This window comes from Squalius cephalus (genome assembly GCF_949319135.1).
Source record: "Squalius cephalus genome assembly, chromosome: 18".
NCBI lineage: Eukaryota > Metazoa > Chordata > Actinopteri > Cypriniformes > Leuciscidae > Squalius > Squalius cephalus.
In genome coordinates this window covers 37,135,603-37,153,890 of record NC_137139.1, presented here as the reverse complement: position 1 = coordinate 37,153,890, position 18,288 = coordinate 37,135,603, and the positions used below count along the sequence as shown (strand labels likewise).

Below are 18,288 nucleotides of genomic sequence, written 5' to 3'. Positions count from 1 at the left end.
GTGTGTGTCTCACCTGCTCTGCCACCTGTCTGACGCTCTGGACACTGGTCCCGTACAGGTGTGTGTGTGTGTGTGTGTGTGTCTCACCTGCTCTGCCACCTGTCTGACGCTCTGGACACTGGTCCCGTACAGGTGTGTGTGTGTGTGTGTGTGTGTGTGTGTGTGTGTGTGTGTGTGTGTGTGTCTCACCTGCTCTGCCACCTGTCTGACGCTCTGGACACTGGTCCCGTACAGGTGTGTGTGTGTGTGTGTGTGTCTCACCTGCTCTGCCACCTGTCTAACGCTCTGGACACTGGTCCCGTACAGGTGTGTGTGTGTGTGTGTGTGTGTGTGTGTCTCACCTGCTCTGCCACCTGTCTAACGCTCTGGACACTGGTCCCGTACAGGTGTGTGTGTGTGTGTGTGTGTGTGTCTCACCTGCTCTGCCACCTGTCTGACGCTCTGGACACTGGTCCCGTACAGGTGTGTGTGTGTGTGTGTGTGTGTGTGTGTCTCACCTGCTCTGCCACCTGTCTGACGCTCTGGACACTGGTCCCGTACAGGTGTGTGTGTGTGTGTGTGTGTGTGTGTGTGTGTGTGTCTCACCTGCTCTGCCACCTGTCTGACGCTCTGGACACTGGTCCCGTACAGGTGTGTGTGTGTGTGTGTGTGTGTCTCACCGCTCTGCCACCTGTCTGACGCTCTGGACACTGGTCCCGTACAGGTGTGTGTGTGTGTGTGTGTGTGTGTCTCACCTGCTCTGCCACCTGTCTGACGCTCTGGACACTGGTCCCGTACAGGTGTGTGTGTGTGTGTGTGTGTGTGTGTGTGTGTGTGTCTCACCTGCTCTGCCACCTGTCTGACGCTCTGGACACTGGTCCCGTACAGGTGTGTGTGTGTGTGTGTGTGTGTCTCACCGCTCTGCCACCTGTCTGACGCTCTGGACACTGGTCCCGTACAGGTGTGTGTGTGTGTGTGTGTGTGTGTCTAACCTGCTCTGCCACCTGTCTAACGCTCTGGACACTGGTCCCGTACAGGTGTGTGTGTGTGTGTGTGTGTGTCTCACCTGCTCTGCCACCTGTCTGACGCTCTGGACACTGGTCCCGTACAGGTGTGTGTGTGTGTGTGTCTCACCTGCTCTGCCACCTGTCTGACGCTCTGGACACTGGTCCCGTACAGGTGTGTGTGTGTGTGTGTGTGTGTCTCACCGCTCTGCCACCTGTCTGACGCTCTGGACACTGGTCCCGTACAGGTGTGTGTGTGTGTGTGTGTGTGTCTCACCTGCTCTGCCACCTGTCTAACGCTCTGGACACTGGTCCCGTACAGGTGTGTGTGTGTGTGTGTGTGTGTCTCACCTGCTCTGCCACCTGTCTGACGCTCTGGACACTGGTCCCGTACAGGTGTGTGTGTGTGTGTGTGTGTGTCTCACCTGCTCTGCCACCTGTCTAACGCTCTGGACACTGGTCCCGTACAGGTGTGTGTGTGTGTGTGTGTGTGTGTGTGTGTGTGTCTCACCTGCTCTGCCACCTGTCTGACGCTCTGGACACTGGTCCCGTACAGGTGTGTGTGTGTGTGTGTGTGTGTCTCACCTGCTCTGCCACCTGTCTGACGCTCTGGACACTGGTCCCGTACAGGTGTGTGTGTGTGTGTGTGTGTGTGTCTCACCTGCTCTGCCACCTGTCTAACGCTCTGGACACTGGTCCCGTACAGGTGTGTGTGTGTGTGTGTGTGTGTCTCACCTGCTCTGCCACCTGTCTGACGCTCTGGACACTGGTCCCATACAGGTGTGTGTGTGTGTGTGTGTGTGTGTGTGTGTGTGTGTGTGTGTGTGTGTGTGTGTGTGTGTCTCACCTGCTCTGCCACCTGTCTAACGCTCTGGACACTGGTCCCGTACAGGTGTGTGTGTGTGTGTGTGTGTCTCACCTGCTCTGCCACCTGTCTGACGCTCTGGACACTGGTCCCGTACAGGTGTGTGTGTGTGTGTGTGTGTGTGTGTGTGTGTGTGTGTCTCACCTGCTCTGCCACCTGTCTGACGCTCTGGACACTGGTCCCGTACAGGTGTGTGTGTGTGTGTGTGTGTCTCACCTGCTCTGCCACCTGTCTAACGCTCTGGACACTGGTCCCGTACAGGTGTGTGTGTGTGTGTGTGTGTGTGTGTGTGTGTGTCTCACCTGCTCTGCCACCTGTCTGACGCTCTGGACACTGGTCCCATACAGGTGTGTGTGTGTGTGTGTGTGTGTGTGTGTGTGTGTGTGTGTCTCACCTGCTCTGCCACCTGTCTGACGCTCTGGACACTGGTCCCGTACAGGTGTGTGTGTGTGTGTGTGTGTCTCACCTGCTCTGCCACCTGTCTGACGCTCTGGACACTGGTCCCATACAGGTGTGTGTGTGTGTGTGTGTGTGTGTGTGTGTCTCACCTGCTCTGCCACCTGTCTGACGCTCTGGACACTGGTCCCATACAGGTGTGTGTGTGTGTGTGTGTGTGTGTGTGTCTCACCTGCTCTGCCACCTGTCTGACGCTCTGGACACTGGTCCCATACAGGTGTGTGTGTGTGTGTGTGTGTGTGTCTCACCTGCTCTGCCACCTGTCTGACGCTCTGGACACTGGTCCCATACAGGTGTGTGTGTGTGTGTGTGTGTGTGTGTGTGTGTGTGTGTCTCACCTGCTCTGCCACCTGTCTGACGCTCTGGACACTGGTCCCATACAGGTGTGTGTGTGTGTGTGTGTGTGTGTGTGTGTGCTCACCTGCTCTGCCACCTGTCTGACGCTCTGGACACTGGTCCCGTACAGGTGTGTGTGTGTGTGTGTGTGTGTGTGTCTCACCTGCTCTGCCACCTGTCTGACGCTCTGGACACTGGTCCCGTACAGGTGTGTGTGTGTGTGTGTGTGTGTGTCTCACCTGCTCTGCCACCTGTCTAACGCTCTGGACACTGGTCCCGTACAGGTGTGTGTGTGTGTGTGTGTGTGTGTGTGTGTCTCACCTGCTCTGCCACCTGTCTGACGCTCTGGACACTGGTCCCGTACAGGTGTGTGTGTGTGTGTGTGTGTGTGTCTCACCTGCTCTGCCACCTGTCTGACGCTCTGGACACTGGTCCCGTACAGGTGTGTGTGTGTGTGTGTGTGTCTCACCTGCTCTGCCACCTGTCTAACGCTCTGGACACTGGTCCCGTACAGGTGTGTGTGTGTGTCTCACCTGCTCTGCCACCTGTCTGACGCTCTGGACACTGGTCCCGTACAGGTGTGTGTGTGTGTGTGTGTGTGTGTGTCTCACCTGCTCTGCCACCTGTCTGACGCTCTGGACACTGGTCCCGTACAGGTGACTGTTGTACTGGCCGGCCTCGATGAACCGGTGACTCTGAATGTCTTTCTCCATCTGTTCTCTCGATGACACAAAGTGGTAATCGCGTCCGTCCACCTCGTACTCGCGCTTCGGCCGCGTCGTGTCTGTCAAACACACGGAGTGTCACTCACGAGTCTTTTACCAGAGGTTTTAGCATCTTAATATGTGGATCAGTGGCGGATCAGGGTATATAAACGCCGCCCAATAGAACGAGAGAATTCATTTTTAATTTGTGGCCACAATAAATATATATTCTGTATGCATGTCATGTGCAGTAATTTCTTGTTTCTCCGTAATTTCTTGTGTACATGTTATTTGATCATTTTTAATAAAGCTGCTCTACGTGCAAACGCTGCATCGCCGCGCCAGATAACGAAAAGGAAACAGTGTGTGAGAGGTTACTGTTCAGCGGAGCACTCATTTTCAAAACTGAAGATAATACAAATATTGTTGCGGAGCACTGTGTCGCAGAACTCTTTTTCATTGAGACGCACGAAGCCGTGAATGAAACGCCAGGAACATCGTGGATGAATCTGCCGAAAGCAAAATGAGTTTTGTGCTTTCACAGTTTGGGCTGCTGTGCCAAGATAATCGATGAACACTGATACTGATACTGATACTGATACTGATACTGGATAAAATTGAAATGAATTGAATTAGTTTCATAATTGATCAACTTTGCAACACTGACTGTTATTGAATTGAATTGAATCAACTTGAACAGAACTGAATTTGTTTCATAATGGATGAACATTGACACTGTTATTTAACAGAACTGAGTCAAACTGAACTGAATTGGGAAGTCTTACGCGGGACACAGGAGCCAAACTTGTCCGGGAACTCGGAGAGGAGATCGTCATTGACGCGATCCTTGCTCGGCCCGAGGATAATGACTGGACGCGCGTAGTGCACTGCAGGACAGGAAATGACATCATATTGTTATTCACCATATGACTGGTAACATTTAATTAATTCTACAATAACAACACAGGACTTCCAGCAGTTTCCCACCTAAATAAAAGCTCTATTGTTTACCATTTAAGGCCAGACATTACAGGCGAACGCATTGTTTCATACGCTGGTCAATTTTGAGATTTTGGTCTATTTTGTTTCCATAACTTGTTTTCTTTCAGACTAGTGTAAAGAAAACATCCAAAATACTCATTTAAGTGTTACTTTGATCGCAGCTTATCTATTTGTGCATGTAGATTTCAATTACAATCTCTTTAAAGGCTGTAAGCTTGAGTCAGAAATCTCCACTTCAGCAGTTTTATTCATATCTACATATTCTGAAGGTGTCAGATTTATAGAACATTTTATTCCTAAAAACATTGTGAAAATGTATTTGTTTTCTGGTTGTTGACAGTATGTTTTGATTTATGGAGATATAGAAAGAGAAATCCTCTGTAAAAACCTTTAACTCTAATATGTCAACAAAATCTAACAAGAATTATGAACCAGGCTTTATCCAATGTTCACATTGGTTCTGGAGATTTAAGCAAACTAGTGCATGTTTAATCAAATATATTGGCATGTTTAAAAACCGGTAATACAAGTACAATACTAGTCTTTAGTGTCCGTGCCGGAGACCCGGGGCCAATCCTGCTGGTTACAAGTGCAAAAGTATTAGAACGTTTTATCCATCGAACCCTAAGACTCACCTTCAGTCTGAATAACCGTTTCATAGCTCACGATGTAATCGCTACGTCCTGAAACACACACACACACACACACACACACACACACACACACACACACGCACACAGGATGTCAGTGTCACATGAGCCACTATGAGCCACAGATGAGAGTCAAACACTCACTGACCGCTGACGGCGTCTCTGCCGCGAGTCTTCATACGGGACCATTCCTTCCTCTCCACCCTACAGGAACACACACACACACACACACCTGATCAGCCGCTGTGTGTGATGTTCAGAGTTAGGGTCCTTTTCTAAATATATACATTAAGGTTTTTACAATGTCCCATTAGTTGAGGTTAGTTCATGACTACCAATGAGCACAGTATTTATTAATGTGTGTTAACATTTATTTAATAAAAATACAATTGTTCATGTTAACCCAGGTCAATAATGTACACAGACACAACTTTTGATTATGTTGAAATTAATAATAAATGCTTTAGAAGTATTTTTCATGTTAACTAATGTTAATTAATTAAATCTTATTGAAAAATGTTCCCAAATGATGAATAAACCCTAACCCTGTCACGGTTCATGGATTAATCGACTCATTCTGTCTCCCTGTGTGTGTGTGTTGATTGTGGCTGATCAGCTCATTAGCGCTGTTTAATGTGTGTGTATTCTGTCCTGTGTTGTCAGATGGGGGCGAGTCCTGGTCCCGCTCGTGTTCTCTGGCTTCAGTTCTCCGTTCCCTGCTGGATTTCTGCCTTGTGTCTCTGTCACTGCATATCCTTCTGATCTGACCCCTTCTATCATCACTGTTGTTATTATTCATTATTCGTCTTTTTTCACTCGCTACTGAATCCGCTTCTACTTCCTGACAAAATCAGCATACAAGGTGTGTTTTTGCATTGTTATTGAATTTATGGATTTGCTGTAAATTGAATCATTTTCTATTATAGAATACTATTGTATTTTAAACAGGCAACTTTTATAAAAAAAAATGCTAATTTCAAACATTTCAACATATCTACCAGCAAATACAGATGTGTATTCACTGCATCTGCTATGTTTTTTCACTAACTCACACACACACACACACACACACACACACACACACACACACACACACCTCCTCTTGCTGGGAATGTATCCAGTCTCCTCCAGTTCTCCATGTGGGGACAGTTTTCCGGCCTGCCACCATTCCTCATCACTGCAGTCAAACACCTGCAGAACGTCCCCAAACCTGAAGCTCACAGCCTGAGACAGGAACCCACAGTCTGCCGTTTTATCGTAGTCAAACAGAGCCCTGAAGACAGACAGACGGTCAGACAGACAGACGGTCAGACAGACAGACGATCAGACAGACAGACGGTCAGACAGACAGACGATCAGACAGACAGACGGTCAGACAGACAGACGATCAGACAGACGGACAATCAGACAGACAGACAATCAGACAGACAGACGGTCAGACAGACGATCAGACAGACAGACGGTCAGACAGACAGACGATCAGACGGTCAGACAGACAGACAGACGGTCAGACAGACAGACGGTCAGACAGACAGACAGACGGTCAGACAGACAGACGGACAGACAGACGATCAGACGGTCAGACAGACAGACAGACGGTCAGACAGACAGACAGACGGTCAGACAGACAGACGATCAGACAGACAGACGGTCAGACAGACAGACAGACGATCAGACAGACAGACGATCAGACAGACAGACGATCAGACAGACAGACGTTCAGACAGACAGACAGAGACAGACAGACAGACGTTCAGACAGACAGACAGACGTACAGACAGACAGACGTTCAGACAGACAGACGTTCAGACAGACAGACGTTCAGACAGACAGACGGTCAGACAGACAGACGTTCAGACAGACAGACAGAGACAGACAGACAGACGTTCAGACAGACAGACAGACGTACAGACAGACAGACGTTCAGACAGACAGACGTTCAGACAGACAGACAGACGTTCAGACAGACAGACGATCAGACAGACGGACAATCAGACAGACAGACGGTCAGACAGACGATCAGACAGACAGACGGTCAGACAGACAGACGATCAGACGGTCAGACAGACAGACAGACGGTCAGACAGACAGACGGTCAGACAGACAGACGGTCAGACAGACAGACAGACGGTCAGACAGACAGACGATCAGACAGACAGACGGTCAGACAGACAGACGATCAGACAGACGGACAATCAGACAGACAGACGGTCAGACAGACGATCAGACAGACAGACGGTCAGACAGACAGACGATCAGACGGTCAGACAGACAGACAGACGGTCAGACAGACAGACGGTCAGACAGACAGACAGACGGTCAGACAGACAGACGATCAGACAGACAGACGGTCAGACAGACAGACAGACAGACGATCAGACAGACAGACGATCAGACAGACAGACGTTCAGACAGACAGACAGAGACAGACAGACAGACGTTCAGACAGACAGACAGACGTACAGACAGACAGACGTTCAGACAGACAGACGTTCAGACAGACAGACAGACGTTCAGACAAACAGACGTTCAGACAGACAGACGTTCAGACAGACAGACGGTCAGACAGACGTTCAGACAGACGTTCAGACAGACAGACGGTCAGACAGACGGACGATCAGACAGACGGACGGTCAGACAGACGGACGATCAGACAGACGGACGGTCAGATAGACAGACGGTCAGACAGACGATCAGACAGACAGACGGTCAGACAGACGGTCAGACAGACGATCAGACAGACAGACGATCAGACAGACAGACGGACGATCAGACAGACGGACGATCAGACAGACAGATGGACGGTCAGACAGACGGTCAGACAGACGATCAGACAGACAGACGTCAGACAGACGATCAGACAGACAGACGATCAGACAGACGGACGGTCAGACAGACGGACGATCAGACAGACGGACGGTCAGACAGACAGACGGTCAGACAGACGGACGATCAGATAGACAGACGGTCAGACAGACAGACGGTCAGACAGACGGTCAGACAGACGATCAGACAGACGGACGATCAGACAGACGGACGGTCAGACAGACGGACGATCAGACGGACGGTCAGACAGACGGACGGTCAGACAGACGGACGGTCAGACAGACAGACGGTCAGACGGACGATCAGACAGACAGACGGTCAGACAGACGGACGGTCAGACAGACAGACGGTCAGACAGACGATCAGACAGACAGACGGTCAGACAGACAGACGATCAGACAGACGGACGGTCAGACAGACAGACGGTCAGACGGACGGTCAGACAGACGGACGGTCAGACAGACGGACGGTCAGACAGACGGACGGTCAGACAGACGATCAGACAGACAGACGGTCAGACAGACAGACGGTCAGACAGACGATCAGACAGACGGACGATCAGACAGACGGACGGTCAGACAGACAGACGGTCAGACAGACGATCAGACAGACAGACGATCAGACAAACGGACGGTCAGACAGACAGACGGTCAGACAGACGATCAGACAGACGGACGGTCAGACAGACGGACGGTCAGACAGACGGACGGTCAGACAGACGGACGGACAAACAGACGGACGATCAGACGGACGGTCAGACAGACGGACGGTCAGACAGACAGACGGTCAGACAGACAGACGGTCAGACAGACGATCAGACAGACAGACGGTCAGACAGACAGACGATCAGACAGACGGACGGTCAGACAGACAGACGGTCAGACAGACGATCAGACAGACAGACGATCAGACAAACGGACGGTCAGACAGACAGACAGACGGACGGTCAGACAGACAGACAGACGGACGGTCAGACAGACAGACAGTCGGATGGTCAAACTCAAAGTTTGTTTTAAGTCTGTGTGTGTTTCTGTCTTCAGTACCTGATGAAGAAGCTTCTCTTTCCACTCCGTAATGACGCCGCTGCAGAAACTAAACTGCTGTTCATCAGCTGCTCACGCAGGTCATGGATCTTCGCTTCGAAACGGCTGTACTCTTAACACACACACACACACACACACGTGTCAGGCTCGCTGGGCTCTGATTCGTCAGTGCCGTTGTTTTAGCTATTTTAGCATTAGCATGTGCTGTGCGTCTCACCCTCGGGTCTGTACTGCGTGATGATGGTGACCGTCTGTCCTGCGTTCTTCAGTGCAGCGGCCGCCTGTTCATGTGTCGCATGACGCAGATCCACACCGTTCACCTGCAACAGCAACACTGAGTGAGTGACAGTCGTACAGCATGTCCCAGTAGACGTGTGTGTGGATCAGACGTACACTCAGGATCTGATCTCCTTTCTTCAGCTCTCCGCTCAGATCAGCTGCTCCTCCCGCTAAGATGAAGGAGATGAAGATCCCCTCGCCATCCTCACCGCCCACGATATTAAAGCCCAGACCGGTGGAGCCCCTGAGAATGACCACACGCCGCGGCTCCCTGATGGACATGAGCACAAGCTTACAGCACACCATATGAACCGTCGTCAACATTAGTTATGACATCTGCTTCAAACATTACAATGCTCATTATAACTTCTGTGAACTCTACAATAAGTAAATCCACTTCACCAGCTGATTACTCTTCAATGCCATAGAAATATTCAGAGCTATACCACAAAAACGGAAGTTCAAACACAAAATTCTAAAGATGGCTGCACACTTGTTTCTCTGGTGCTTAAGAACTATAGAAGCAATAGAAAGTGTCTATGATATGTGCTAATTTGCATATTTGCATAAACATGAGTGTAGTCACCTGGGAATGTCCTCGTCTCCCAGCAAGAGGCCTTTAGGGATGGGCGAGTAATGGCGCGGAGACGAGGGACTGAGGGCTTGTGGGTAATCAGACATGTCCATATGAGGAGCATAGGCTGCAGAAAGACACAGACGTCAGAGCGTGTGTGTGTGTGTGTGAGAGAGAGTGTGTGTGTTTGTGTATGCACTTACAGCTGGTGATGTCAGGAGGATTGTAGGCGTCTTGATGATGATGATGATGATGAAGAGTTTTGGCTACTCTCAGATACACAACTTCCCCTGTGTTTTTCAGCGCAGCTACTGCGTCTTCATGCATCACGTCCTCTAGATACATGTTATTCACCTAAACACACACACACACTTCATGACTCTAGATCATTTGATACAACTAACCTGCACCCCTGAACATCCATGACTACCATCGGTTGCCTCTCATACCGTGTTTTTACTGGTACACTGTAGGTGAAACTGAGAGATTGGCCACACTGAACCAGGGTTCCCTATCAGTCAGTCACGTTCGACATTACGTCAGAACTGATTGACGCAGGGCATCTCACTTGATAGCCCAATCACCTTTGAGTGGTAACAAAACAAGCCATTGGACATTGGCGAGTGAGATTTGCATGGCAAGCCACTCCCCGTACATGTACGGGTATATAATCTTGTGTGTTTGATCACTTCGGCGCTCTGCCAGTCCGCTTGCGTGTGAGCTGACAAGAAGGGGAAGCAGTTCTGTGTTGGTGAGATGGTGCATTTAGTGGTGTGTGTCGCATAAGAGAGCAAACTTACACGGTTAAGAGTAGCGATCGCACCCCTGGGCACTTCAACTAATAAAAGAGCAGTTTCCTAAAAGAGCAAGCACGGATGATGCTGCTTACCCATCTTACAGCCACGATCACTGCCTCGCGTGTCTGGGCCGTAAGCTTGCTGAGCCAGCATTCGTCGATGACACATGTTCCCAATGCGAAAGCATGACCATGGAAAATTGAAAAAGTCTAGTCAAGTCACCTTCATTAATATAGTGCTTTTAACAATATAGATTGTTTCAAAGCAGCTTTACAGTGACAATAGGAAATTAAAGTAACAGAGACTTTTTGGCTTTACAGCTCTAGAATAAATTTATGATCCAGCTATAGTTATTTTTGATTGATTGACTTCCATTGCAAAGATCATTAGTTATTAACTTAGGGGCCGCTAACACGACACTGTTCTAACAGAAAACCCTTAACGCGCTCCGGCCCACTCATTCGCACAACAGCAGTGCCTGGTGGCATCAATTGCCTGAAGTTGCTAGCAGTACCGCTGGCCCTGTGCCAGTTTTGACCGTTGTTGCAGGGCAAGCATGTGCTGGTCTGGACGGACAACACAGTGACGGTGGCGTACATCAACCGCCAGGGTGGTCTACGTTCATGTCGCTTGTCGCAACTCACCCACCATCTCCTCCTCTAAAGTCAGCAGATACTCAGGTCGCTCCATTCCATTTACATATTACGGGTGAGCACAATCGAGTAGCGGATGCACTCTCACAACAGCTCCGCTCCCGGGAGAATAGAGACTTCACCCCCAGGTGGTCCAGTTATGAGGAGAAATTCCAGACCTCTGGAACCTCTACGTGTGGTTAGTGGACGGGACGATGCAGACTTAAGTGGTCTACCACCAGCAGTGGTGGACACAATCACTCAAGCCAGAGCCCTAGAGCCACAGTGCTGCTATTGCGGCACATCATGATGCAGTAGACGGTAGGTCTTTGGGAAAGCATGACCTGATCATCAGGTTCCTGAGAGGTGCGAGGAGACTGAATCCTCCTCGGCCACACCTCATCCAGTGAGGACTTCTTTGTGGTACTTAAAGCCCTACAGAGAGCGCCCTTTGAGCCACTGCAGTCAGTTGAGCTTAAGATCCTGTCTCTCAAGACAACGCTCCTGACTGTGCACACGTGTATCAAGAAGGTGAGGTACCTGCATTTTCGGTCAGAGAAACGTGCATGAAATTTGGACCGGCTGACTCTCACGTAATCCTGAGACCCCAGGCTGGATATGTGCACAAAGTTCCCACCATTCCTTTCCGGCACCAGGTGGTGAACTTGCAAGCACTGCGCTTGGAGGAGGCAGACCCAGCATTCTAATCGCTGTGTCCTGTGCATCTACGTGGACCGCATGCAGAGCTTTAGAAGCTCTTTGTCTCCTTTGGAGGTCAGCAGAAGGGAAAGGTTGTCCCCAAGCAGAGGTTGGCCCACTGGATAGTGGATGCCATCATCTTGGCGTACCAGTCCCAAGACCAGCCATGCCCCATTGGGCTGAGTGTTGTCACCTCTGGGGTGTTGCCTCTCAAGCAGAAATCTGCAGAGCTGCGGGCTGGTAAATGTAAACACATTTACATTTACTGGAGAAGCTAAATGACTTTAAAATTGGAAACAGAAATGTATCATGATGAAGTGAGTTTGTGCTTAAAACAAGAAGAAAAATCTGCCAGTGGGGTCAGAAAAAAAACCTTCCCTCTGAATTAAGATTATTTTTCTGACCCCATTGGCAGAATGCATTTTTGTTTTCTGCAGACCATGACATTTATTGTTTGATGTTTTTCAAAGATCTACATTAAAAGTTTGTCTGTTATTGACATGCCCAAACTCACAGCGAGAATCTTGTCCCCGATCTGCAGCCGTCCGTCTTTATGCGCGGCTCCGCCTTCGATGATCTTGGTGACATAGATGCTGTTGTCGCCTGGGACGTGCTGGTTCCCGACGCCGCCCGCGATGCTGAAGCCCAGACCTGCGGCACAGGAGAGCAGCCAATCAGATCAGCTGAAAACATCAGCTTTGCACACCTGCTGCCCCTCACGCACCTTTAGGACCTTTGATGAGTTTCAGCTCTGTGATTTTCTCTGTGGACGGTTTATGACGCAACACGTAGAGTCGGACGATCGGCCCCGCCTCCTTCAGCGCCTCCACCGCAAAACTGTGAGTGACTTCGCGCACATCCACGTCATTCACGAAGAGAATGCTGTCGTTCACCCTGAAAGACACAGTGAATCTCACCTGTCCTGCCAATGCACCTCCACCCCAAAGTTCCATTACAGCGAAAAAAGATTGGTGCAGGAGTTTTACCTCAGCCGGCAGTCCTGTGCTGCGGCTCCTCCTGGAATGATCTTAGTGATGAAGATACTGGGATCGTCTCCTATGTGAGGGTTATCAGTCCCACCGGCTATACTGAAGCCCAGACCAGAGTTACCCTAAACACACACACACTGATGTTCATGCAGAAGTGCTCTGATATGATCAAAGAGTTAAAAGTAAGAGACGTCTCAAACCCTCTCCAGTGTGATTTCCTCATATTCAACGTCTCCGTCCATCCCGTTCATCTGAGACAGAGAGAGAGAGAGACATTCAACCATCAGTATCTTTATTCACTTAGCTTCTAATGTCTGTTCTGGGGCCCTATTTTAACGATCTGAAACGCAAGTATCAAGTGCGAAACGCAAGTAACTTTCTGGGTGGGTCTCGGGCGCTGTTGCTGTTACACCGGCGGGATAAATGACTCTTGCGCGCGACGCAAATCTAAAATGGGTTGGTCTGAAGTCGCTTCATTATTCATAGATGTGGTTTGGGCGTAACGTGAAATAAACCAATCAGAGCGACATCTCACATTCCCTTTAAGAGCAGACGCGCTTGTTCCATGGCGGATTGCTATTATAACGGCGGATTTGCCAGACGCACGCCAGGAGCGGTTCACAGCCGAGGAGACCGACGTTCCCGTCAGGGCCGTAAAACACAGAGAAGTGACATTGGGGATGGAGAAACACACACAAATTAGCTTCGGTTAAACAGGCGTATGATAATTTGGGTAAATGTGTAAGCTAGATTTATGCCTATTTTTTCACATCTTCATGGACACAACAATGATTTCCCTCGTGTGATAATATTTTTCCTTGTAATAATGTATGATTTGCAAAAATGAAAACTGCTGCATCTGTGTAGATGAGAGAAGCAAAGTGTGTGCGCGTTGTGCTCACGCTACATTGATTATAGCCAAGCATGCGCCCTTAAAATAGCATCTGAATAACATGAGCAACGCGCCACTGACTTTATACGAGGTTTCTCCTGGTTAGTGGCGGAACTGTTTTCTAAACCTGCAAAATAGCACCAGGGAACGTTTGCGCCGGAACACGCCTCCTCTTTTCGCTGCACCGCCCCCGGGAGCGCAAGTTCATTCCCTAATTTACCGACGTGCGTCTGTGGAGGGAAAAGTCCGCTGTGCGCGGGTGCAAAATAGGAATGACACATGCGTCGGTGTACAAAGTCAATTATGCTGGGTGCAAGATAGGGCCCCTTGTGTTATAATCAACACGCTGACACGTGATCTGTGATGGACTCAAACAAATCTCAGAAGAGTTTCAGTGACGCTCACAGAAACCATGAGTCCTTCATCACAAATGTTAAACTGAATGTCCATAAGGCTGAAACTGAGACGTGTGAAAAAACTGCAGGGGGCGGAGCTTGATCTTATCCATGAGGATTGATTGGATGGTGAAAGTGTCTCTACATGAAACATAAGAATGGCTGATGACATCAGATGCCAAGAGAGGAAGCAACTTATTAATTTGTGACCAAAGAATATGAAGATCAAGTCTTTTTTGGTAATCAGAACAAGTAATCAGAAAAAGTGACAAGTGACTCTATTGTCTTCTGTAGAGCTGCTATACAGAAACAATCTATAATGTATAAAGCGCTATAAAAATAAAGCTTTCCAAGAATCAGCCTCTCACACACACACACAACATCATCAAACCACGTTAAAGACTCACAACCACTCTCCTAAACAACCTGAGAGAGACGAGCAGGGTAATTAACGTCCTGCTTATTTCAGTAACGGAGCTGAAGAACTTTAATTAAAGCAATTTGATGAGTTCTGCTGTTACAGCGCTAGAGGGACTGCAGCAACACAGACAGACAGACAGACAGACAGGACAGACAGACAGACAGACATACAGGACAGAGAGACAGATCGACAGGACAGAGAGAAAAACAGGACAGAGAGACAGACATACAGGACAGACAGACAGGACAGAGAGAAAAACAGGACAGACAGAGAGACAGACATACAGGACAGAGAGACAGATCGACAGGACAGAGAGAAAAACAGGACAGACAGACAGGACAGACAGGACAGAGAGACAGACAGACAGACAGGACAGACAGACAGACAGGACAGAGAGAAAAACAGGACAGACAGAGAGACAGACAGGACAGAGAGACAGACAGGACAGACAGAAAGACAGACAGACAGGACAGACAGAAAGACAGATCGACAGGACAGACAGAAAGACAGACAGACAGAGAGAGACGGACAGACAGATCGACAGACAGGACAGAGAGACAGATCGACAGGACAGACAGAAAGACAGATCGACAGGACAGACAGAAAGACAGACAGAAAGACAGACAGACAGAGAGAGACGGACAGACAGATCGACAGACAGGACAGAGAGACAGACAGGACAGAGAGACGGACAGACAGATCGACAGACAGACAGACAGGACAGAGAGACAGACAGACAGACAGGACAGAGAGACAGACAGACAAACAGGACAGAGAGACAGACAGACAAACAGGACAGAGAGACAGACAGGACAGATCGACAGACAGGACAGAGAGACAGATCAACAGAAAGACAGACAGACAGGACAGAGAGACAGATCGACAGACAGGACAGAGAGACAGACAGACAGGACAGACAGAAAGACAGACAGACAGACAGGACAGAGAGACATAGGACAGATCGACAAACAGGACAGAGAGACAGACAGGACAGAGACAGATCAACAGAAAGACAGAGAGACAGATCGACAGACAGGACAGAGAGACAGACAGACAGAAAGACAGACAGACAGGACAGAGAGACAGATAGGACAGAGAGACAGATCGACAAACAGGACAGAGAGACAGACAGGACAGATCGACAGACAGGACAGAAAGACAGACAGACAGGACAGAGAGACAGAAAGACAGACAGACAGGACAGAGAGACAGATAGACAGACAGACAGAAAGACAGACAGACAGGACAGAGAGACAGATAGGACAGAGAGACAGACAGAAAGACAGACAGACATGACAGAGAGACAGATAGGACAGATCGACAAACAGGACAGAGAGACAGACAGGACAGAGACAGATCAACAGAAAGACAGACAGACAGGACAGAGAGACAGATCGACAGACAGGACAGAGAGACAGACAGACAGGACAGACAGACAGGACAGAGAGACAGACAGGACAGAAAGACAGACAGACAGGACAGAGAGACAGATCGACAGAAAGACAGACAGACAGGACAGAGAGACAGATCGACAGACAGGACAGAGAGACAGATCGACAGAAAGACAGACAGACAGGACAGAGAGACAGATCGACAGACAGGACAGAGAGACAGACAGGACAGAGAGACAGATCGACAGACAGGACAGAGAGACAGATCGACAGACAGGACAGAGAGACAGATCGACAGACAGACAGACAGGACAGACAGACAGACAGGACAGAGAGACAGACAGGACAGAGAGACAGATCGACAGAAAGACAGACAGACAGGACAGAGAGACAGATCGACAGACAGGACAGAGAGACAGACAGACAGGACAGAGAGACAGATCGACAGGACAGAGAGACAGATCGACAGACAGGACAGAGAGACAGATCGACAGACAGGACAGAGAGACAGATCGACAGACAGACAGACAGGACAGGCAGACAGACAGACAGACAGACAGGACAGACAGACAGACAGGACAGAGAGACAGATAGGACAGAGAGACAGATCGACAAACAGGACAGAGAGACAGACAGGACAGAAAGACAGACAGACAGGACAGATCGACAGACAGGACAGAAAGACAGACAGACAGGACAGAGAGACAGATCGACAGACAGACAGGACAGAGAGACAGACAGGACAGAGAGACAGACAGGACAGAGAGACAGATCGACAGAAAGACAGATAGACAGGACAGAGAGACAGATCGACAGACAGGACAGAGAGACAGATCGACAGACAGGACAGAGAGACAGACAGACAGGACAGAGAGACAGATCGACAGACAGACAGACAGGACAGAAAGACAGATAGACAGGACAGAGAGACAGATCGACAGACAGGACAGAGAGACAGATCGACAGACAGGACAGAGAGACAGACAGACAGGACAGAGAGACAGATCGACAGACAGACAGGACAGAGAGACAGATCGACAGACAGGACAGAGAGACAGACAGGACAGAGAGACAGATCGACAAACAGGACAGAGAGACAGATCGACAGAAAGACAGACAGACAGGACAGAGAGACAGACAGGACAGACAGACAGACAGACAGGACAGACAGGACAGAGAGACAGATCGACAAACAGGACAGAGAGACAGATCGACAGACAGGACAGAGAGACAGATCGACAGACAGGACAGAGAGACAGATCGACAGACAGGACAGAGAGACAGATCGACAGACAGACAGACAGGACAGACAGACAGGACAGACAGACAGGACAGAGAGACAGACAGGACAGAGGATGGCATGGCAACATATGATGAGTCCTCTTTGAAAATCCAGATTATTAGGAACTAGCATTTCCATGGTAACAGTGCCATCCTCTCATCACAGGCCAAATGTCCATAAGCAAGAGATCACACTCACACACATACACTCACACACACACTCATGAATGACATCACAGTGATCACGCATGCAGTTGCCATGACAACATCTTCACAGGATGCAACACACTATCACTCTGGTCACCATGGAGACGATGCAGTCCTCAGCAGAAATTTGGCAACAATCAACAAGACACACAACAAGAACAGTGTCTTACCATAAAAATACACCATTTACACCGGTAACCTCATCACAACATGATTTCTGTTAGTAACAGACACTAACATGATGGTAGTACCATGGTATTCCTTGAAGTAGCGCACACACACACACAGCTGTCTCACACACACTCAAACACACTCACAGCTGTCTCACTCACAAACACACACACACACACACACACACACACACACACACACACACACACACTCGCAGCTCTCACAATCACAGACACTTATCTCACAGCCACACACTCACAGCTGTCTCTCTCACACACACACACACACACACACACACACACACACACTCATAGCTGTCTCAAACACAGCCACACACTCACAGCTGTCTCACTCACAAACACACACACACACACACACACACACTCATAGCTGTCTCAAACACACACACACTTTATATCCGTCTCACACACACACACACACACACACACACACACAGCTGTCTCGCACTCACTCAAACACACTCACAGCTGTCTCACTCACAAACACACACACACACACACACACACACACACACACACACTCGCAGCTCTCACAATCACAGACACTTATCTCACAGCCACACACTCACAGCTGTCTCTCTCTCACACACACACACACACACACACACACACACACACACACTCACAGCTGTCTCTCTCACACACACACACACACACACACACACACACACACAC

General features: G+C 49.3%; 1 protein-coding gene across 9 annotated transcripts in view; it reads right to left on the bottom strand.

The window, feature by feature from the left end:
* Positions 1–18,288, bottom strand: part of dlg4b (discs, large homolog 4b) — a 69,116-nt gene that overhangs the window by 10,781 nt on the left and 40,047 nt on the right. For all 9 annotated transcript variants that reach the window (XM_079848353.1, XM_079848354.1, XM_079848355.1 and 6 more), the window contains 14 exons: positions 13,036–13,086; positions 12,833–12,957; positions 12,571–12,740; positions 12,361–12,497; positions 9,922–10,072; positions 9,731–9,845; positions 9,259–9,415; positions 9,083–9,185; positions 8,866–8,977; positions 6,093–6,269; positions 5,145–5,200; positions 4,982–5,029; positions 4,130–4,231; positions 3,252–3,424 (listed from right to left, as the gene is read on the bottom strand). In XM_079848353.1, coding sequence (XP_079704479.1) covers positions 3,252–3,424; positions 4,130–4,231; positions 4,982–5,029; positions 5,145–5,200; positions 6,093–6,269; positions 8,866–8,977; positions 9,083–9,185; positions 9,259–9,415; positions 9,731–9,845; positions 9,922–10,072; positions 12,361–12,497; positions 12,571–12,740; positions 12,833–12,957; positions 13,036–13,086 — 1,677 coding nt within the window. The remainder of the gene's footprint in view (positions 1–3,251; positions 3,425–4,129; positions 4,232–4,981; positions 5,030–5,144; positions 5,201–6,092; positions 6,270–8,865; positions 8,978–9,082; positions 9,186–9,258; positions 9,416–9,730; positions 9,846–9,921; positions 10,073–12,360; positions 12,498–12,570; positions 12,741–12,832; positions 12,958–13,035; positions 13,087–18,288) is intronic.